The sequence below is a fragment of the Erinaceus europaeus genome, chromosome 12, assembly GCF_950295315.1.
Source record: "Erinaceus europaeus chromosome 12, mEriEur2.1, whole genome shotgun sequence".
In the NCBI taxonomy this organism is placed as follows: domain Eukaryota; kingdom Metazoa; phylum Chordata; class Mammalia; order Eulipotyphla; family Erinaceidae; genus Erinaceus; species Erinaceus europaeus.
Genome location: NC_080173.1, coordinates 96172585 through 96195124, shown reverse-complemented (window position 1 = coordinate 96195124; position 22540 = coordinate 96172585). Strand labels below are relative to the sequence as shown.

General features: G+C 45.9%; 1 protein-coding gene across 6 annotated transcripts in view; it reads left to right on the top strand.

The window, feature by feature from the left end:
- Positions 1–10266: 10266 nt before the first annotated feature.
- Positions 10267–22540, top strand: part of DOCK3 (dedicator of cytokinesis 3) — a 321851-nt gene continuing 309577 nt past the window's right edge. For all 6 annotated transcript variants that reach the window (XM_060204601.1, XM_060204600.1, XM_060204599.1 and 3 more), the window contains exon 1: positions 10267–10310. In XM_060204601.1, coding sequence (XP_060060584.1) covers positions 10274–10310 — 37 coding nt within the window. In that variant the 5' untranslated portion in view covers positions 10267–10273. The remainder of the gene's footprint in view (positions 10311–22540) is intronic.

The window sequence follows — 22540 nt, the reverse complement described above, 5'->3', positions numbered from 1 at the left end:
ATAGTACTAAACACAAGAACCAACACAAGGATGCTGGTTTGAGCCCCTGGCTCTCCACCTGCAGGGAGGATGCTTCATAAGTGGTGAAGCAGGTCTGCAGGTGTATATCTTTCTTTCCCCCTCTCTATCATCCCCCCCCCCCGCCACACTCATTTCTCTCTGCCCTACCCAATAAAATGGAAAAAAATGGCCACCAGGACCAGTGGATTCGTAGTGCTGGCACCAAGTCCCAGCAACAACCCTGGAGGCAAAACCGATAAACAAACAACAATAAGAAAACCTATCACAGAGCCTGGAGAGTTGACCCTGTCAGGAGGTAAGTTGCTCTTCTATCCTGAGCCCGGGAGAGGAAGTCTGAACCTATGCTCCCAGTGTGGCATTGAAAGAATTAAGGAAGGATTGGTTAGCTTCAGAGGAGAGAGAAGACTGAAGTGGCCCTGGGTGAGGAGTGCTTATGTAGACTTTGCTGGATGCTCAGAGAAATGAGAGATGTGCAATGCTGCTGCTGAGAGCAGTACTTGAGAAAATGGATCCTTGCCTAGGTAGTTTCCTCAGCAATTTCAGGATTTCCATATAGGATATGGTTTTACTCGGGCCTCACACTTCTTCTTCTTTTAATGTTTATTTACTCCCTTTTGTTGCCCTTTTTTGTTGTTGTTGTAGTTATTATTGTTGTCATCATTGTTGGATAGGACAGAGAGAAGTGGAGAGAGGAGGGGAAGACAGAGGGGGAGAGAAAGACACCTGCAGACCTGCTTCACTGCCTGTGAAGCGACTCCCCCGCAGGTGGGGAGCCAGGGGCTCAAACTGGGATCCTTCCGCTGGTCCTTGTGCTTTGCGCCACCTGTGCTTAACCTGCTGCACTAACACTTGACTCCCACTTTTAAAAAAATTTATTTATAAAAAGGAAACATTGACAAAACCAGAGGATAAGAGAGGTACAACTCCACACAATTCCCACCACCAGAACTCTGTATCCCATCCCTTCCCCTGATAGCTTTCCTATTCTTTATCCCTCTGGGAGTATGGACCCAGGGTCACTGTGGGTTGCAGAAGGTGGAAGGTCTGGCTTCTGTAATCGCTTCCCTGCTGAATATGGGCATTGACAGGTCGATCCATACTCCCAGCCTGTCTCTCTCTTTCCCTTGTGTGGTGGGGCTCTGGGGAAGCGGGGCTCCAGGACACGTTGCTGGGGGTCTCACACTTCTATTATGACTCAAGGCCTGGCAGTTGCTGCTGTCCAATGTCATGGACCCAGTGAGACCCAGAGACCTGACCTTGACTTCTGTGCTAGCCACTTCTCTCCCTATTCTACTCCATTGCTCATTCATATGCTGCTCACACTGGCCTTTACATTTTTTAGGTATATCAACTTTCTTCCTCACCAACCTTATGTTCCCAAATGTTGTTCCCCTGCCTAGAGAACTTTCTCTCCTTCTTCTTCTTTTTTTAAAAATTTTTTTATGTTTATTTTTATTTATTTATTCCCTTTTGTTGTCCTTGTTGTTTTATTGTTGTAGTTATTATTGTTGTCGTTGTTGGGTAGGACAGAGAGAAATGGAGGGGGGAGGGGGAAGACAGAGAGAGGGAGAGAAAGACAGACACCTGCAGACCTGTTTCACCGCTTGTGAAGAGACTCCCCTGCAGGTGGGGAGCCAGGGCTTGAACCAGGATCCTTATACGGGTCCTTGTGCTTAGCGCCACCTGCGCTTAACCCGCTGCGCTACAGCCCGACTCCCCTTTCTCTCCTTCTTAACTTGGCCAATTTGTATTGTCAGATTCTAGTTTAAACATAATTTCCTCCAGGAAGTCTTCCCTGATTTACCAAACTAGGACAGATCTCTTGGCATATGCTCCCTTTGTGAACTATTCTTCTGTCCTAGTATTTATATTTATAATTAGCAATTTCCTTGTGTGATAATTGGTTTAATCCCCACCCCCTGAGTACACACATCCTCCCTAAATCAGTGGTAAGCTCCCTAATGGACAAAGATTGTGAACAGTTTCTCTGGTTTACAGTAGATGCTTAACAGATATTTGGTGAACAAAGGATTAAAATGTCTCACATTTCAAGGTGTAGAGTATGAGGAATTAGTGCGAAGAAAGTCTCTGTTCCTTTTCCAGCCGCAGCCCCATAGCAATCCAGAGATAAAGCAGGTGGTGCCACACCAGACAGGCGTTGTTTTGCACTTAAGTGGACTCCCAGAAGCACTGCAATTGGTTGCTTTTGCATGTAAAGAAATTACCTCTGTCCTGATTTGCAGTATCTGTGTTATTTTGATTTTTTTTTTTTGTCTTTTGGGCCTATTTTTATTGGAGCAATAATTTCACCATTTGGCTACACAGAGGTCCAATTAATATTACAAATATGGTCCATAAAATTCATTTCCTGACATTAGAATGTTTTGCTGCTAATTGCTCTCCAAGGTCTTTAATTTCAATTCCTCCTTGGTTACTTAGTATAGAAATTCAAGGGCACAGTTATTTCCCACAAAGGGAAAAGAGAGCTAAGTAACGCCATGTTTCTGTCTACTTGCCCTTCTTTCCAGGGGCATCTCATTCTTGTATCTAACATCTCCCAGTTTCCTGCTTAGTAAAACAACTGACAAGCAAACAAAAGTCTTATTGGGACAAAGATAAACTATTCTTTAAAAATTTTTTTTTTATTTATAAAAAGGAAACATTGACAAAACCACAGGATAAGAGGGGTACAGTTTCGCACAATTCCCACTACCAGAACTCTGTATCCCCTCCCCTCCCCTGATAGCTTTCCTATTCTTTAACCCTCTAGGAGTATGGACCCAAGGTCCTTGTGGGATGCAGAAGGTGGAAGGTCTGGCTTCTGTAATTGCTTCCCCACTGAACATGGGCGTTGACAGGTAGATCCATACTCCCAGCCTGTCTCTCTCTTTCACTAGTGGGGAAGGGCTCTGGGGAAGCGGAGCTCCAGGACACATTGGTGGGGTTGTCTGTCCAGGGAAGTCTGGTCGGCATCATGCTAGCATCTGGAACCGGGTGGTTGACAAGATAAACAATTCTTAAACATTTCATTCACTTAAGCAGTATGTACTGAGCACCTATTATGTATCAATCCTGCTTGATGGGCACTGACAATGAAAAACAAAAACAAAAACAAAACCCAGCATGACACTGTCTTCAGGTAGCGCACAGTTTTGAGTGGGCAAGAAGCAAGTGCCAAGGAGTCAATGACATATCTGGACATGCTTCTCACAATAGGCCTCGGTAGCAGCTGTTCATCCAGAAATGCCACAGCAGTCTCCAGTGATTGAAATCAGGGAAGCTTTGCTCAGTTCTCATTTGGAAAGACCTTGGCTAACTGCAAGGAATCTGCATTTTAATAATATTTTGAATGGGTTGATAAAATAGAAACAGATGGCTAAAGTTTGCCATTTTAGGAAAATAATGAAATATTACACTGCTTAATCTGTCTCTATTTCACACTCTTCCCAGTCTCCTCCCTACCACAGTTATTCAGATGCAACAAAATTTAAAGCAAAATACTAATAATATCTTCTTAGTCACTTAGGTCTCTTCACCTGAAAAGACCCTAACTTTGTCAGCCATCTCTGTGTTACAATCTTCTCTGGAAGCTCTTTATATTAATTCTGCCTCCTGAGAGATTTCTAAAAGGTGTTGCTTTGGGAAAACACAAGGGCCGGTGGTGAGACTAGCTTGGGTATCTTTCTATCACAAAGAAAACAAGCTTTGTAGGATGCCTTAGTAACCAAACCTGCTTCTAGAGGAACCCAGCACGGTAATCTATTTCCTCAAACCTCCTATTCTACTTCCAGGGTGTGTGTGGCCATAAACTGGCTGCAGGCAAGCACTTCCTGATCAAGGGAAGGCAGAATGCCACCATACTCACCTACGCCTTACTTACATGTGGCACTATCGCTTATAAATTTCTCTGAAGTTTCCCTACCATTCTGCCTGAACAGAGCATCAGATGAGATTGATTGCTGGGAGAGGGAAGTCAATGCTGCTTTGACACCGTGGTCAGAGCCTCCTGGGAGAAATGTGCATCTTATGCCACTTGCCCACTGCCTGCTGACTTCAATAGCAATAGCCTCCAGGATGCTCCTGGATAAACATCATCTTTGTGGCCACATATTGTTTTATGAGCTGAGTCATCAGACAGGCTGGCTCCTTAAATGCTGGTGTCTGATTCTCCATGCAGTAGGAAACAAGGAAAGAAGATATGAACCTTTCTAGAGGGCTACTCTCATCTGCCTAAGGTGATGGGGGTATTTGTCATTATGGAGTTTACTTATGTTAAAAATTACTGATGAATTTAAATTCCACCTGAGATTAAGAAAGATTCTATTCCAGAAAAAAGGGGATGCTGTCTGCATTTCCTGTACATTAAATACAAAAATCTGTTTGATTATGGGATATTTTTTACTTTTTTTTAATGCACTGTCAGACATCAAACCCAATAGTGACATATTCAGTGAAACTGCACACTCATTTGTTTCTTAAATTGCCTTGTCATGCTTATCTTTCGTATAGCTACTCAATAAGATATCTCAGTGAGATGTAAATTAAAGTCAAAAAGGCTACATCAAGGAAATTTAATTAACTTAGGTACTTGAATTTGGAGTTTTGTGACTTGTTGGAGTAAATTTCCTAGTTCTTTTTTCCTAATCTATTTTATCCTGGTGTCAGGAAACATTCAGACAGCTCACTCACCCAAGAGTATATCTTTAATTGCTGCTAAGTGCCAGTACCATGATAGTCTTTGTGTGAAGTAAAAATAAATGATGACCATTTTTTTCTTTTGCCACTTAAGGAAAATAGGTGCTTTAAAAATCGTTTCTATTGGGGGAGGATTAATGGTTTACAGAGTAGTCATTGACACATGGATGCAAGTTCTCCTCTTGCTGCGTTAAGTTCTCTGCAGAAAACTCTCACCCACAGATCCTTTCACGTCATCATGCACTAGGACAACCCCTTCCCTCTACTTCTTTAGTCTTTTTCTTTGATGTAACACTCCAAGCCCAGTCCAAGTTTCACTTTGTGTTCTCCCTCTGTCTTTCTATGTATTAAGCCCAGCCTAAAAATGAGATCATTTGGTATCTGTCCCATCTCACTTAACATGTCTTCAGGTTCCATCCAAGACGAGGCAGAGGAAATGATTTTATCATTTTCAACAGCTAAATAGTATTCTATCATATATTTCAAAATATTTTAGCCACTTATTTATCATTGGACATTTGGGTTGCTTCCAAGTTTTGGCTGTTACAAATTGTGCTGCTTATGAACACAGGTGTACTTAGATATTTTCTGATAGATGTTTTTGTTTCCTTTGGGTAAACCCCCAGGAGAGAAATTGCTGGGTCATAGGGTAGGTCCATTTCTAGTCTTTTGAGAAATCTCCAGATAGAAACAAATATTTGTTTATGTGCAAGATGGTCATATGCAATTTCTTGGGTGAGGCAAGAATGAAAAAGTACAACAGGAAAGGTCCTCATGGGAAAGCAAAATCCTTTTCAATCCAGGGCAGCTGGAAAAGCTTTCTTGAGAAAGATAAGGAGGATGCGTGAGTTTCAATAGAAGGTGCATAGGATGAGAGATAATGTGAGCAATTCTTCTTCTTCTAGCGTTTGCCCTTCTTCCGTAGCCAGTCAACAGCGTCAGGTTGAGCCTGATGTCAAGTTTCGAGACCTCCTTTGAATCTGGAGAGGTGGCAATCGTTGACTATGTGGGTCATAGTCTGTCTGGAGCCGCAGGGGCAGTTCGGGTCGTCTCTGGCTCCCCAGCGATGGAACATAGCAGCGGCGCACTGGCCATGGCCTGTTCCATAGCGATTGAAGAGGGCCCAATCATAACGTGCTAGGTCAAAGCCAGGTTGACGCTTGCAGGGGTCTGTGATGAGGTGTTTGTTCTTTACCTCAGCTGACTGCCAACTCTGTTTCCAAGAGTCTGGAACAGAGAAGTTCAGTGTAGGCATAGGGGACCAGATTGGGTGACGAGACGTCAAGCATTGGACAGGGTGGGCGAAGATATCCCCGTATATTGGCAGGTCTGGTCGAGCGAAGACGTGGGAAATGAACTTAGATGGTGCCGCATCCCGACGAATATCTGGCGGGGCGATGTTGCTAAGAACTGGCAGCCATGGAACCGGGGTGGAACGGATGGTTCCAGAAATGATCCTCATGGAGGAATATAATTTGGAATCGACCAAGTGGACATGGGGGCTACGGAACCATACTGGGGCACAGTATTCTGCAGTGGAATAGCATAATGCCAGAGATGATGATCGCAGTGTGGAAGCGCTCGCGCCCCATGAGGAGCTGGCCAGTCTTGCAATGATGTGATTCCTCGCGCCCACCTTTGCTGCAGTTTTTATGAGATGTTCGTGAAATGACAGAGTGCGATCGAGAGTAACACCAAGATAGACTGGCTGGGCTTCATGCTGGATTCTCGTATCGTCAAGCTGCACATTAAGCTTGTGAGCAATAGGACAGCCTGAATCAGGGAATGTCGGGTTGCCTCACGGGGGAGAGGGAAGGAAGAGAGAAGAGACTGGAGTGGAGCAGGAACACAAATCTTTATTCACTCTGGCACCCCACAAATGGGCAAGAGCAGAGTGGTTCAGGCCATGGTGTAGCTAGCAAGATGGCCACCTCCCCTTATGTGCACCAAGCCTTCCCTAAGTCAGGTCGCTGCGGAAGTGAAGGAAAAGGCAAGAGAGAGAAAGGCGGAAATGGGAGAAATTCCCGGAAGTGGCAAGTCGGCACAGGATTGGCTAGAAAAAAGGGGGTGGAGAAAACAAGGCACTCTGGGAAGCTCGGGTTTCAGCTCTGGCTGGGAATGGGCGATACCCTGAGGGTCTCTGCACAGTTACCCAACAAGGGAATAGCTGATGCTTATGTCTGGAGTTGGGATGGTACAGGAGAAGCATTTCTGGGAGGTGACAGGATCAGCAACGAAATCTTTATAGACTGAGAGTTCAAGTCAAAGTCAGATAGAGAAGAGGAATGGAATGGCACAATGTGAGGGAATGGCAGATGAGGTCAGTGATAACAAGTTCCTGGGATCATGGAAGGAACCTGTGGAACAGGATAAAAATAGGGAGTAGGGGGCAGCCATGGAGAAGTGGGTTCCTAGGGATCCTGAGAAGGATCAGACAGTAAACCTGTTTCTGTGACAAGAACACAGAAATAGTAGGCGGTGGGCAAAATGCTGAGAGTCCTGATTTTCAGCGGCAAACTAAGGGCTAGCTCACAAGCTGGGAGGGATATTGTGTGCTGGGTGAGAGCAGTGTGCTCTGAGATTCTAAGGACTTAATGCAGAAACAGCAGGGAGAGGAAAGCAGGCTCATGGCCTTGCTAAGGGCTGATTCTCCACGAGATATGTTGTGCTCCTTGCTTTAACTAAACATAGGCAGGTAACTCTGATCAGGTGACCATGGTACCTTGGTCCCTTGGTTCTTTTCTGTTTCCTTTTTTGTTTTGTTCCCTCCAGGTTATCACTGGGGCTCTGTGCCAGCACTATGAGTCTGCTACTCTGGCTGGCCATTTTTCCATTTTATTAGATAGGACAGAGATATACTGAGAGAGGAGGAGGAGACAGAGAGGAGAAAGACACCTGCAGACTTGCTTTGCCACTTGTGAAGTCTCCTTGCTACAGGTGGGAAGTGGGGGCTCAAACCCCGATCCTTGCTGGGTCCTTGTGTATAGAACTATGTGTGCTTAACTGGGTGTGCCACTGCCTGGCCCCCGCTTTTCTTTTTTCCTTTTCCTGTTGAGATGAAAGCTCTCCCACTCCTGAGTTTAGGTATGGGTTCATAAATTGAGACTATCTTGGTTGGGGGAAGGCCATTGTTAAAGCTGGATTCAGACTGTGAACACAAGTATAAACTCTGGGAAATTATGTTCTAATATTGCCACATACGTCCTACAATGGAGAAAAACTAGAAGATGACACAAGAAAACTAATGTTGGTCAGAAGGTCTGTGAACTTGGGCCTACATGCTGGTTTTCTGGAATAAACTTTGTGGGACTTCATTTTTTGTTGACCACTGGGCAGAGGTCTATCCTCCTGGAACAGCTAGCTCAATAAATAAAGATATATTTTTTTACCAAATTGTTAGATTAAAGATATCTGACTAGTGAAGAACTCAACCATTTACAGACTATTTATGGGGCAGAAGGTGACAGAATTTATTGGAGGAACAGTCCATAGATCAGGAGCTGGGAGTCTACTGAAAAATCTAGCTGACTACAGTCGAGTCTGAGAGGAGTTACCAGTCAAAGAGGACTTTCTGAAGGGAGAATCAACAAGATCTGCTACTTACTAGCATAGTCTTGAATTAGTCTTGCTTCCCATCAAACAAATATATGTCAGGTTATGGGCTGAATGCTGAGGGACCAGAAAGATGATTCTAGCGTTTATCTTTTGGGAAATGGTAGTCACCCCCCCCCAAAAAAAAACAACAACAACTTATTTATTGGTTGATATTTACTTTGGATAGAGGCAGAATTGAGAGAGAGAGAGAGAGAGAGAGAGAGATACTGCAGCACTGCTTCATGGCTTATGAATCCCACCACCCCAACACACACCAGTGGGTACTGTAGGCTTGAACCTTGGTCCTTGCGGACTGTAACATGCTTGCTCTACTAGCTGTGCCATCACCCGGCCCCTGGGAACTGGCAGTTTTATGGCAGAACTATGACACAACGGCACTCAGCTGGAATGTCAGCCAAGAGAGGGATGGATCTGGTCTGGTAGCTGCAGGATCTGGAAAGTTTTTCTGGGGGCCTAGTCGCTGAATTAGGATTTGAAGAGTGAGAGGGAGGGGGTCCAAGAGTGACGGTGAGGGGGTAAGGGGGGGGTTGACTTGGTAGTGTTTATGTTTATGGGGATTAGGGCTGGGAACACCATGCATCTCTGATGTGGGCAGGGAAGAAAGCCTTGCAGCTGCTAGGACAAGCCTGACCTTTGGTGACCTAGGGTCACAAAGTGTTTGCAGGGGGCGGGGATAGATAGCATCATGGTTATGCAAAGAGACTCTGAAGCCTGAGGCTCCAAAGACCCAAGTTCAATCGCCCGCATCACCTTAAGCCAGAGCTGAACAGTGCTCTGGTTAAAAGTAAAAAAAAAAAAAAACACAAACAAACAAACAAACAGTGTTTGCAGGTAGCGGAGCAAGCTGATTCTCGAGGGGGTGGAGGGGGAGAAGGCAAATTTGGGACCAAGCTGGAAACTCAAAATGGCGTGAAAGCAGATACCCAGGGGGCAGGAGAGAACTCTCAGATCACAGCAAGGTCCTTCCTTCCTTCTTTCCTTCCTTCCTTCCTTCCTTCCTTCCTTCCTTCCTTCCTTCCTTCCTTCCTTCCTTCCTTCCTTCCTTCCTTCCTTCCGAGGAAGATTACAGAGACTGCTCAGGCCCCAAACCTCTACTGCACAGGTCAAACGAGAAGGCACCTGGGGCTTCGGTCTGCAAAGTGTCCGAGCGACCTGAGGTCTAGCGATCCAAGGAAGCCCCCGCCCCTTGCCCAGATGCGCGGAATCTGTGCAGAAACCTTCCGGGGATGGGAGACCCAGGGGCGGGTCTGCAAGGGCGCCGTCTGCTCCGTGGCCGCCTCGCCCCTCTCCGATCCCGGGCGCGCCGCGGTGCCTGCACGCCGGAGCTCGCGGGGACCCGAGGGAGCGCAGAGGCCTCCCGCCCCGGCCCCGCCCGCCGCCGCCGCCGCCGCCGCCGCCGCCGCCGCCGCCGCCGCCGCCGCCGCCGCCGCCGCCGCCGCCGCCGCCGCCGCCGCCCAGCGCCCCGGCCCCCGGCCCCGGCCCCGGCCCCGGCCCCGCCATCCAATAGCCGCCCGCGGATTTCCCTCCGCCGGCGCGCGGTGGCGGAGGCGGTGCGTGGGCTCGCGCGCGGGATCGGGCGGCGCGAGCCCCCGCGCGCCGGGGAGTGGCGCATGCGCGGGCGTCCTTCGAACCCACCGAGGCGAGGCGAGGCGAGGCGAGGCGCGCAGAGCCGCGGCGGCGCCCGGAGCCCAGCGGCGGAGCGGCGCGGAGCAGAGGCGGCGGCGGCGGCGACAGACAGGTGACGAGCTCTGGCCCGCGCCGCCCGGGCTGGCCTGCCGGGACCTCGCGGGACCTCGCGCGCCGGACGCGGCGGCAGCGGCGGCGACATGCCGGACGGCCTGTGAAGGATGCGCCGCCCACCGCCCCGCGCCGCCTGACCGCCCCCGCCGCGACTCGCGGTGCGCCCCCGCCGCCCCCGCCGCCCCCGCCGCCCGGCCCGGCCATGTGGACCCCCACGGACGAGGAGAAATACGGCGTAGGTAGGTGGGGCTCGGACCCGGCCGCCGCGGGGGCGCTAGGCCCGGCGCCCGCCCCGCCTCGATTCGCGCCCGCGGGCTGCGCGGCCTTGGTGCGGGGCGGGCGCGGGGTGGGGGCGGCGGGGCGGCGGGGGGCGCTGGCCGAGCGGCCCGGGCAGGTGCGGCCGCGGCTTCCCGGCGTGAGGCGCCCGGCGGGCGGGTCGACCCCCGAACGCGGGGTTCCGGGACCAGGTCGCCCGGGTCCCCCCCCTCACCTCGCCGGAGTGAGTTTTTGCCTGAATGCGGGCGCGATCTCCGTCCTGGAGCCTCAGCCTTCACCCGCCCCCAAGAAAAATGTTGACATCATTTCCCCAGGTTCAACGTTTCATTCACTCATTCACTCATTCATTCATTCATTCATTCATTCATTCATTCATTCATTCATTCATTCATTTTTGCAGGCATCGGATTGTAAATATTGCACATCCGTGCGCGTTGGTTTTTTTTGCTTGCAGGGGAAGCGTCTCTGGAGCATGTCTGTCTCGACGTGAAGTTGAGGCTGTGCGATGGATGTGACTTTATGACTTTGTTGGTATTATTATGAAAAAACAAACACCAAGCCTGTTTTTAGATGAGACCGTTATTCCTCTTCAGGATCCTCTCTTTTTAAACATTTTTAAAAAATTTATCAAGTTCCAGAAGCTCCATCTTTCTTACCACATTCCCCTCACTGAAAAAAAAACAAAAACAAAAAAACAAAAGCAAAAACAACAACAAAACACTCAGTGATTTCAGCTTTGGCGTGCGGCGGTAGGATTTATCGATTGGTGGCGATTGCATCGCACAAGAGTTTGGCCACGTTGAATTATTGGTAGTGACGTGTCGTCTTGTTCACTTAGATACGGATTTAAAATGTTGAGTGTACAGGGAGTTTACTCGGCCCCCCTCCCCCAAGTTGTGATGGGAAATCGTCCTTGAGAGATCGATGGGAATCTCCTGTGTTTTTTCTACTTGATGACAGTTCGAGCAAGATTTAGTTGGCAGCTGACTGCAAAGTAACTTAACACTGACAGGAACAGATGTTTGGAAGATCGTCAGGCAAGTGACTTGATTTCAAGTCTGCAGAGAGATCTTACAGGCTGGTAGATGATCTTGTCTTACAGGGTAACTTTCTGAGATTTTTCTGTTAGCCGACTGCGGGATGACACATGCTAAGAAGGGTGCAAGGGATACAAGGAGTCCCAGTGTTAGAGGTTCTGCTGGAAAGCAATCGAGAGAAGGTTTGAAGAGCTGGGGTTCATCTCTGGGGGGACTTTATGCTTTTCTTTAAGCATTCTCTCTAAATATGTAACAGATTCTGTGAAATAAAGAGTTGATAGTTTTACTTCTCCATAATTTGCTTTTAGAACTGCTTGGCCCGAATTACAACTGATGTGAAAGTGTTCGGTTGCCCAGTGGCACCTGGGTGATAGCTTCTCCTCGGAAAGAACATAGAAGTAGTGGTGTTGGCAAACTCTGAATCCCAGCTTTTCTTTTGCAGTGTTGTGGGCAAGTTATTTAACAGCACTTTTAATGTGTTATTTACTTGTTTTTACAGGGTTGTAAAAATCAAATGAGAGTTTACCAAGTGTTCAATAAAATGTTAATTTCTCTTTTCTCTCCCCGTAGTATTTAGGGTGGTAATAGCACCAGTTACTTCCGAGGAGGCACTGTTAGGTAGTTGTAGCAGACATAGTTGTGCTGTTATTCTTCCACTCCTGGGATGTTATGTTTAGTTTTAAAGTACTGGTATTTCCTGTGGTTGGGGTATAGCTTTGGGTACAGGGCAAAACTTGAATGCTTGATTAATGAGGGAGACACTTAACGCTGAAGACATTAGTTGTAATACAGTTTCAGTGCTTTTTCTGCCAAATGAGGCAACTTTATGTACTTCTCTTAGAGCATCTACATCCCTTCCCCAGTAATGATCTAAACGTTCTGGTGTAAATTGTTCAAAATTGAGGATATTTCTTCCCTCATAAGCATGTTAGGACTATACTCCTAGTCTTGCTGATAAAAATCTAATCCTAGGGAGTGGGGCGGTAGCGCAGGGGGTTAAGCGCAATTGGCATAAAGCACAAGGACCGGCATAAGGGTCCCGGTTCCAGCCCCCAGCTCCCCACCTGCAGGGGAGTCGCTTCCCAGGCGGTGAAGCAGGTCTGCAGGTGTCTGTCTTTCTCTCCCCCTCTCTGTCTTCCCCTCCTCTCTCCATTTCTCTCTGTCCTATCCAACAACAATGACATCAATATCAACAGTAATAGCTACAACAACAATAAAAGAAAAACAAGGGCAACAAAAGGAAAAATAAATAAATAAAATACATATAAAAATCTAATCCTATCTATACATTAGGTAAACTATCATATGAGAGAATAGTCAATTAAAATGGTATTTGGCAGAATTACTTTTAGTTTTTTTTTTTTTGGTAAAAAAGTATTCTGATGATAATTTTTAAAACTTTTACTTATTGAGGGAATGCTGTTTTGTGGAACTGTTGTCTGAGTCTAATTCCACATCTCCCCCCAGTGTGTACTAACTAGGTCATCTTGCCCACCACGGAAGCACATTTTTCCTTCCAGTGCAGGCCATTGGAACCCTCTGCCCTTTCCTCGCTAGTTACCCCAGATCTGCAGACATAGGCCAAGGACTTGTACATGTTCCACCCTGTCTGTTCCTTTGCTTTGTTTCATAGTCTCACATATTTATGAGGTTATTCACTATTTACCTGACTTGTTTTACTTAGTACAGTCCCTCCAGTTGAATTCATATGGTAGCAAAAGGCAACATTTCATCTTTTCTTCAAGCCTAGTAGTATTCCATAGTGCCCTGTACTACAACTTCTTATCCACTCATCTGTCTTTGGGCACTTGGGTTGCTTGCAAATCTTGGCCATTATAGACAGTGCTGCACTGAACATAGGTGTGCTTAACTGCATTATTTAATTGCTAGTTTGAATATCGAATCATTACTATTCCTGTGTGACAGTGTTCTAAATTTCTACTTTGATTTTTTTTTTTTTCCTCCTCCAGGGTTATTGCTGGGCTCGGTGCCTGCACCATGAATCCACCGCTCCTGGAGGCCATTTTTTTCCCCCCTTTTGTTGCCCTTGTTGTAGCTTCGTTGTGGTTATTATTATTGCCCTTGTTGACGCAATTCGTTGTTGGATAGGACAGAGAGAAATGGAGAGAGGAGGGGAAGACAGAGAAGGGGAGAGAAAGATAGACACCTGCAGACCTGCTTCACCGCCTGTGAAGCGACTCCCCTGCAGGTGGGAGCCGGGGGCTCGAACCAGGATCCTTACGCCGGTCCCTGCGCTTTGCGCCACATGCGCTTAACCCACTGCGCCACCGCCCGACCCCTTCTACTTTGATTTTTATAACTAACATGGAACACATATCTATTTCTGTTTGCTAATCCATAATTCTTAGAGCAGGGAGGGAAAACTTATATGTACTTCTCATCAACTGGAGAAATTGTTGGGATGTTGGTGAAGGAAGGAGTCTCTTGGTGCAGCAGTGTAAAGTATTTTTATTGCAGCTGTTCATATGCATTTGACATAGGCAAGGTTTTTTTGAGATCTGGTAGTAATGGTGTATTGCCACATTTAAAACACAATATAGAAATTTTGTACATGTTATAACATCTTTCAGATTATTTGCTGTATTCACATAGGACCTTGTGATAGCTAAGCTTCCCTTTCGATTATGAGTAATCTGTGATTGATTTTAAAAAGAGTGTAGGAAATTACCTTTTTTGAAGATCAGTGATGGATGATTGTGCTGAGGGGTTTCTCTTCCTCTTGCTCCTCTTCCTCTTCTTCTTCTTTGCCACCAGGGTTATTGCTGGGACTCAGTGCCTGCACTGCGAATCCACTGCTCTCAGTGGCCATTTTTCCCTGCCCCCTTTATTAGATAGGAAAGATAGAAATTGAGAAGGGAAGGAGAGAGGCAAAGGGAGAGAGACAAAAAGAGGTACCTGCAGACCTGCTTCAGCACACCTGAAGCTTCCTTCCTGCAGGTCAGGAGTAGAGGCTCAAACCTGATTCCTTGGCACATGGTATCATGTTTGCTTAACCAGGTGTTAGCACTGCCCTCCCAGTCCCCCTTTTTTCTTTTCTGATAGAGACAAATACAGAGGGAATGTGAGAGGGAGAGAGAAAGAGATACCTGCAACACTGCTCCACAGCTTATGAAGCTTCCCCCTGTAGATAGGGGTTGGGGGCTTGAACTCAGGTCCTTGCACATGGCAGTGTGTGTGCCCTGTACCAGGTGAGCCACCACTCAGTCCCTTGAGATGCTCACTTTGCACCATCTAGTTCTTGAGCAGTCCTGATGTTATCTGTACTACAGAGTTGATGAACTAGCACCTCAGAAGTTGCTACTCTTGTTTTGTGCTTCAGTAGTTGAACAGTCCCCTTAATTATCTCCTTGGCAATGGGCAACATTCTGTGATATATTTGACTGTCTTGCCGGCTTCTAATATGACAGAACTCTTTTTTACCGAATTATTCGTTTATTTTTGTAGCACTTGTGTCTCACAGTTGGCTCCTGGGCCAACTTTTTAAAGACTTTCTATTCTTTTTTTTTTTTTTTTTTAAATCTAATCTAATTTAATTTAATTTTAGTTTATTTATTATTATTGGATAGACAGAGAGAAACTGAGAGGGGAGGGGGGATAGAGAGGGAAAGAGGAAGAGAGATACCTGCAGCTCTACTTTACCACTTGTGAAGCTTTCCTCCTGCAGGTGGGGGCCATGGGCTTGAACTCAGGTCCTTGAATACTGTAGTGCCTGTGCTTGGCCAGGTGTGCCACTGCCTGGCCCCAAGTCTTTCTATTCTAGGTGAATAGAAGAAAGGGATAGATAGAAGAGACAGGGAACAATTACCATGACACTGCTTCTACATTTGTGGAGCTTTCCCTGGTGTCTTGGTACGCCTATCTGGGGCTGGGTTTTGAACCTGGGGCTTAACACATGGTAAGGTGTGCAGTCTACTGGGTGAGCTATCTCCTGAGCCTTTTACTGAATCTTTTAACCCCTATTTTGGCGACTCCTCCTCCTCCTCCTCCTCCTCCTCCTTTTTAAATATTTTGCTTATTTTAATGAGTGATACAGAGAGAGGAAAGAGAAAGTAGAGCACTGCTCAGCTCTGGCTTATGGTGGGGCTGGGGGATTGAACCTGGGACCTCAGAGCCTAGGGCATGAAAGTCTCTTTGCGTAACCGTTACGCTGTCTCCTAGCCCCATATTTTGTCTTCTTGTATATCCTTTCCCCTTAAAGAATCTCTGCTTTGTTATGAATGCTTGAGAAGCCTTGTATCCTTCCATTTTATTTCCTCTTCTAAGAAACTAGGTGCATTAATTGAGTAGAGAAAATGCAATTGCTTTCATGAAACACTTGTCTTCTCCTATCTTCGGTAACCCCAGATTACCAACTAAAGAAGCTCAACTCAGGAAAATACTTTTTCCTCCCATTAAAGCAGCGGCAACAAACATAAACAAATGAAGCGAGAATGTTTGTAATTATACTCCTAGAATAGAATAGTGTCAAAGGTTTGAGCACATTTATATTAATTTGACATCTTAGAAGTGGAAGCTGCTTCAGAAGGTCACCTTGCTTATCCTGCTGCTGTCATGAGGTAATTTAAAAAAATCATCCAGGGCATTTTTTGCTTTTTCTTTTCCTCATTCCCACTTAGTAGATGATAAAAATGTTCCTCAATTCCAGTGGAATACTTTTGGTTCTATAATGTATTTATTTTTTCTCTAATGTAAAAAGTAGCACATATGCTGATTTATTAATTTGCTTATTTATTCTTGCCCAGGATTATCGCTAAGGCTTAATACCTGCACAGGTTTTCTCTCTAGATAGAGAGTACGCGTTAGAGAGATAAGAGCGACGGGGAGAAACACCGCAACACTGCTCCACTCATCCTGAAGTTCTCCCATCCCCAAGGCACTTCCATGTGACGGTCCAGAGCTCAAACCCAGGTCCTACGTGGTCTATGGGTGAGCCCCCTGCTGACTCTCTTCTCTATTTTACTTGTTGCTTGATTTCCTTTTGCTCGGTTTTACTTAGAGAGGAAAAACACACACACTTTCAATAAAAAAGTTACAAGAGGGGAGAGAGAATGAAGAGCAGCGCTCCATCGTATTCGGTGTGCTATCAGGGTGGAGCCCAGGACCTCACAGACGGGAAGAATTTGCTCTGATCAGTACTTTCTGAGTCACGTACCCTACCCAGGCACTTAAAAAAGATCCTGAGTTCTTAAAAGAAACATAATTTAAAAAGGTGTGGGGCTGGCAAAATAGCTCACTTGGATAGTGTCCTGCTTTGCCATGTGCAGCTTTGGTACTGAGACCCCTTTCTCTTCCTCCTCTTTGCCTCTCTGTCTCTGTCTAAAAACAATTTTTGTACAGAGACATCTGAAGGGAGTAAGATAGATCTAAGAAACCAGATCTGAAGGAGCCAGTGTTCACAACATTTCATAAAATCTTTTGGTAAATAGACTACAGCTCGGGAGTCGGGCGGTGGCGCAGCGGGTTAAGCGCAGGTGGCGCAAAGCACAAGGACCGGCATAAGGATCCCGGTTCGAACCCCGGCTCCCCACCTGCAGGGGAGTCGCTTTGCAGGCGATGAAGCAGGTCTGCAGGTGTCTGTCTTTCTCTCCTCCTCTCTGTCTTCCCCTCCTCTCTCCATTTCTCTCTGTCCTATCCAACAACGACAACAACAATAATAACTACAACAATAAAACAACAAGGGCAACAAAAGGGAATAAATAAATAAAATAAATATTTTAAAAAAAAGAAAAAAAATAGACTACAGCTCACTGAAATTTTGTGAAGGTAGACGATTCTTTGGCTGTGTCTCATGTGAGGGAATGGTAGCTTTTCTAGCCTCTGAAAGAGTCCGTACCTTTCTTAGCGATAAGTAATCCAGGACTTAATGCTTTGGAAAGTGAGGAGGTGCTTAGCATTTGTGGTGAGGGGTTTAGTTTTTCCAAGGAACATTTATGTTCATGATTTTTTTTGAACCTCACACATCATTTTTCTTTTTCTTTTTTTATTATATTTATTTATTTATTTGATAGAGACAGCCAGAAATCCAGAGGGAAGGGGGAGATAGGGAGAGAGACAGAGAGACACCTGCAGCCCTGCTTCACCACTCGCAAAGTTTTTCCCCTGCGGGTGGGAACCAGGGGCTCAAGCTGGGCCCTTGTGTACTGTAACATGTGCGCTCAGCCAGGTGGGTGTACCACCACCTGGTCCTTCATCATTTTTCTTTTTAAAAATGGAGAGTTATCTGTAGCACTGCTCATGACTTTTCCTTCTGCATGTGGGGGCTGGGGACTTGAACCTGGGTTCTTGTGCACACTAACCTGTGTGCTCTATTGGGTACACCAACACCCACCTACCCACCCCCACCTTTTTTATTTTTTACTTTTTTAATTAGAGCTCTTGTTATTGTGGTGCTGGAGATTTAACCTGCTTCTCAATGGAATTCTTTGCCTTAATAATGAGTACAGATTCTGGACAGACAAAACAAAGGCAAGTTTTAAAAATATCCCTGAGGAATATGCTAGGTATAATTGCCTTCTTTAAAATTTATTTTATCTAGGAGGCTGGGCCGTGGTTCACTCAGTTGAGCACACACATTACTATATACAAGGACCTGAGTTTGAGCTCCTGCTCCCCACCTGCGCTGGAGGTGGGGAACACTTCACAAACAGAAGTAGCGAAGCAGGTCTGCAGATGTCTCTCTCCCTCTCTGCCTCCCTCCCTCTCCCATCTCAGTTTCTCTCTGTCCTGTCAAATAAAATAGGAGAAGAAAGGAGGGGGGCTGGAGGGGGGGAGGAAAAAATAGCCACTGGGGGTGGTGGATTTGTAGTGCTGGAACCAAGCCCCAGTGGTAACCCTGGTGGCAATAAGAAATATACACACACACACACACACACACACACACACACACACACACACACATATATATATGTTTTTCCTATTTTCCTCTCTTTATATCTTATTTGATAGGAATGAGAAATTGAGACGGGAGGGGAGACAGAGAAGGAAAGCGACAGAGAGACACATGGGGAGCGGGGACTTGATCCCGGATCATTACCCATGCTAACATGTGCCTGCAACTGGCTGGGCCCCACCCCTCCCCCCGGATTCTGTATGCTTGGAGAGAGGGAGAGAGAGAGAGAAAAGAGAGGAGACACACCAAAACCACTTCTGAACTATGCACGGAGTTCCCTTTGGTGCTGTCTATGGTATTCACAGGTTTTTTCAAGCACCAGGGCTCGACAACTTGGGATCCTCTCGGTGATAAGGTTGTTGTTCTGCCAGAGGAGCTGTCTCCTGGACCCCTGAGTAGCATTTTTAGACACTCTGAAGCATGGTAATATCAAAACAGTGGTCACTGAGATTCAAAGTACTTTATATTGATGTCATGTTCTACAGTGGTGTCGAATTTAATTTTAAGTTGTAATTTGAACCTTTTTTTGAATTACTATGGCTTTATTCTTGATAAGACGATCTGAAATTATTCCAAATGTGCAAACATCATCAGATACGTTATTAGAATTTTAATTCCAGTATTGTGCTTTTACTGTAATAAGCCAGTTTATGATTATGCTCTGAAGTATCTTACATATCCCCTCTTCACATATTTTATGTGGAAAAGCATTTTTCCACATGAAGAACCTGGGAACTTAAAATTTTATTTCTTAAGTATGTTGCCAGCTTGTTTCAGTTGTGGCCCAAGCAGTCGCAGCTGACCAGCTAGGCTGCACATTGGGAGACTCTAGTACAGATTATTACTATGCTAGTAAATGCGGTTCAGTGTCTCCCTGCATATTCACAATAGAATAAAACCTCAACCTTTTGCTTCTCCCCGCTTCTTCTCTTTTCAGAATTCATTCATGAGCTCTTTTTTAAACTTTCAAGTTTTTTATCTTTATATATTTGTTTTGGAGAGAGACAAAGAGAATTGGAGGGGGAGAGGGAGAAAGAGAGGCACCTGCAGTACTGCTTCACTTTTGAAGCTTTGCCCCTGCAGGTGGGACCTGGGGGCTTGAACCTGTGTCCTTGTGCACTGTAATGTGTGCACTTTTTCAGGTGCACCACCACCTGGACCCCATGAACTCTTGTTGATGAGTGAGAACCCACATTGATAGAGGAATTAGTGTATGGTTACTACATAATTTTACATTACAGATTTTGTTTTATTTATTATTATTTTTTCTGGCTACAAGTTTATTCAACACACACAAAAAACCCTCCAACTTTACTGAGGTGGTTGACCATGTCCACGACTAAATCCGCCTCTAAACTGGAATTTGGTTGCTCACCCAGCCCCAGCTTCAGTTTTCTTGTCAGCACCAGGGGGCACAGCACTTCTTCTTTTTTTTTTTTTTTTAATTTTTTATTTATAAAAAGGAAACATTGACAAAACCATAGGATAAGAGGCGTACAACTTCGCACAGTTCCCACCACCAGAACTCTGTATCCCATCCCCTCCCCTGATAGCTTTCCTATTCTTTACCCCCTGGGAGTATGGACTCAAGATCATTGTGGGATGCAGAAGGTGGAAGGTCTGGCTTCTGTAATTGCTTCCCCGCTGAACATGGGTGTTGACAGGTCGATCAATACTCCCAACCTGCCTCTCTCTTTCCCTAGTGGGGCAGGGCTCTGGGGAAGCCAGAGGTACATTGGTGGAGCTCCAAGGTACATTGGTGGGGTTGTCTGTCCAGGGAAGTCTGGTCGCATCCTGCTAGCATCTGGAACCTGGTGGCTGAAAAGAGAGTTAACATACAAAGCCAAACAAATTGTTTAACAATCATGGACCTAAGGCTGGAATAGTGCAGATGAAGAGTTGGAGGGGGCCTCCATTTTGTCGATAGCTAGTAGGCTAGTAGGCATATTTTAGTTATATTCCAAAGGGCCTGTAGCTATACTGGTTTCTTTTTCTTTCTTTCTTTTTTTGCCTGAGCCTGAAATCTGATATACAGGGGGATCCAAGTTATTGTCTGGGGAGATGATGTCATGGCTGGGTAAAGGACCAGAAAGCTGGATCAGGGAAGAGAGTAGCTCCCTAATATGGGAAAGGGGTATAAATATTGTTGACCGTAAACCCCATCGATTTGATGTGATCTGGGGCCCATATTCAGCTTAGGAACCTATGTGACCTCTGCATCCCTGTAGATCTGAGCTCACATTCTGTGGTCATGAGTAGGAACATTCCAAGCTGCCCCAGTATTGACCCATCTTCCTCAGGTGTAGCATAGAGTATGTTGTCCAGCCTCCCTTCGGAGGATGGAACATTCTCTACCATTGTTGATCCAAGTTGAGGGCAAGGTCCACAAAGGGGTCTTTTTTGTTGTTCCTGATAGAAATGACTGGTATCAACGGAGAGAGGGATTTATTCGAGTTCTAGGCCCATCAAGTCTGTTTGAGAATCTCAGGACTCCCCGATTAGGGCCCCAGCTGGTGGAATGGCCTGACAGTGACTAAAGAGTCATCGTTAAAGTAGGGCACAGCACTTCTTCTGTAAGTGTCTCTCTCAGCTTCCCCCTCGTGTGACTCTTGCAGGTCACTCACCTACCAGACCTTTGGGCCGTGGCCTGCCAGTCTCAGGTTGGCTGCGACGCAGGGTGGCGGGCACAGTCACGGGGCAGGTGGAGGTAATCTCGGAGGTACTGGATACCCTCGTTGGTAAGATACCAGTAAAAATGCCTCCAGACAAACTTCCTTCATGTAGTCTCGTGACTTGAGAGACTGCACGGCCTTCATGACGTGAAGGTTGGGGACATTCTTGTCTGCAAGTTCGGGGTGTTTGGGCATGTGGACGTCCTTAGCTACCATTATTCCCTCCTTAAAAAGGAGTTCGTAAGGGGGTTGGGCGGTGGTGCAGCGGGTTAAGCGCATGTGGCGCAAAGCACAAGGACCAGCATAAGGATCCCGGTTCGAGCCCACAGCTCCCCACCTGCAGGGGAGTCACTTCACAAGCGGTGAAGCAGGTCTGCAGGTGTCTGTCTTTCTCTCCCCCTCTCTGTCTTTCCCTCCTCTCTGCATTTCTCTCTGTCCTATCCAACAACGACAACAACAATAACTACAACAATGTTAAACAACAAGGGCAACAAAATGGAAAATAAATAAATATTAAAAATAAAAAATAAAAAAGGAGTTGGTAAATCGCAATCTGGTTCTTCTTGGGCATCAACATCAGAAGAGGTGAGTCTCCCTAACCTCTTCTCTACATTACAGATTTTAGTATTACATCTCAAACAGATGTGCATTTAGTTTTTATTTCAAACACATCTGGTGACAATGCCTTCACTTTTTGAAGGAACCCATTTCATTGTAGCTGTGATTAGAACACATGTCCTTACTATTAGTATAGCCTTCCTATAATTCCGTGTTCTGTGTCTGCTTATAGTTTGTATCATGTCCCTTAGTGAGTCCAAAAGTTTAGAATTGCGAGGTACTGTAGAGATAATGCAGTTTAAGTCCCCAGAACTAAGACTATAGAATAGTTGATATTTATAAGTGTTTATTATGTACCCGGCACTTTAATCTTGTGGCTCAATTTGTTTTTTTCAGCCTCATCTGCATATTTACAGGTACTTTACACTTAACCAAACTGAACTTTCCCCAGTCCTTCCACCTGGATTTCATTATACCAAGTGCTGCCGTATGTCAGGACTGTTTGTCACCTATTAAATTCTTTTATTTGCGGTGTCATGTCTTTGTTCATATTATTCATTCTACATGGGTTGCTTTCCCCAACTTCATCTCTCTGATTTTTTTTCTGTATACCAGGGCTCCATCTCTATACTGCTATCTTTGTAGACCTTTTTCTAGATCAACCGTACCCTTCTTTTTACAGCCACAGATAGATCTTATTCTTTTAATTCTATGCTATAGTCAGGCGGTAGCGCAGTGGGTTAAGCACATGTGGTGTGAGGCACAAGGACCGGCATAAGGATCCCGGTTTGAGTCCCCGGCTCCCCACCTGCAGGGGAGTCGCTTCACAGGCGGTGAAGCAGGTCTGCAGGTGTCTATCTTTCTCTCCCCCTCTCTGTCTTCCCCTCCTCTCTCCATTTCTCTCGGTCCTATCCAACAACAACAATAATAACTTCAACAATAAAACAACAAGGGCAACAAAAGGGAATAAATAAATATAAAAAAAAAGAAAGAAAGCAGGGAGTCGGGCGGTAGCG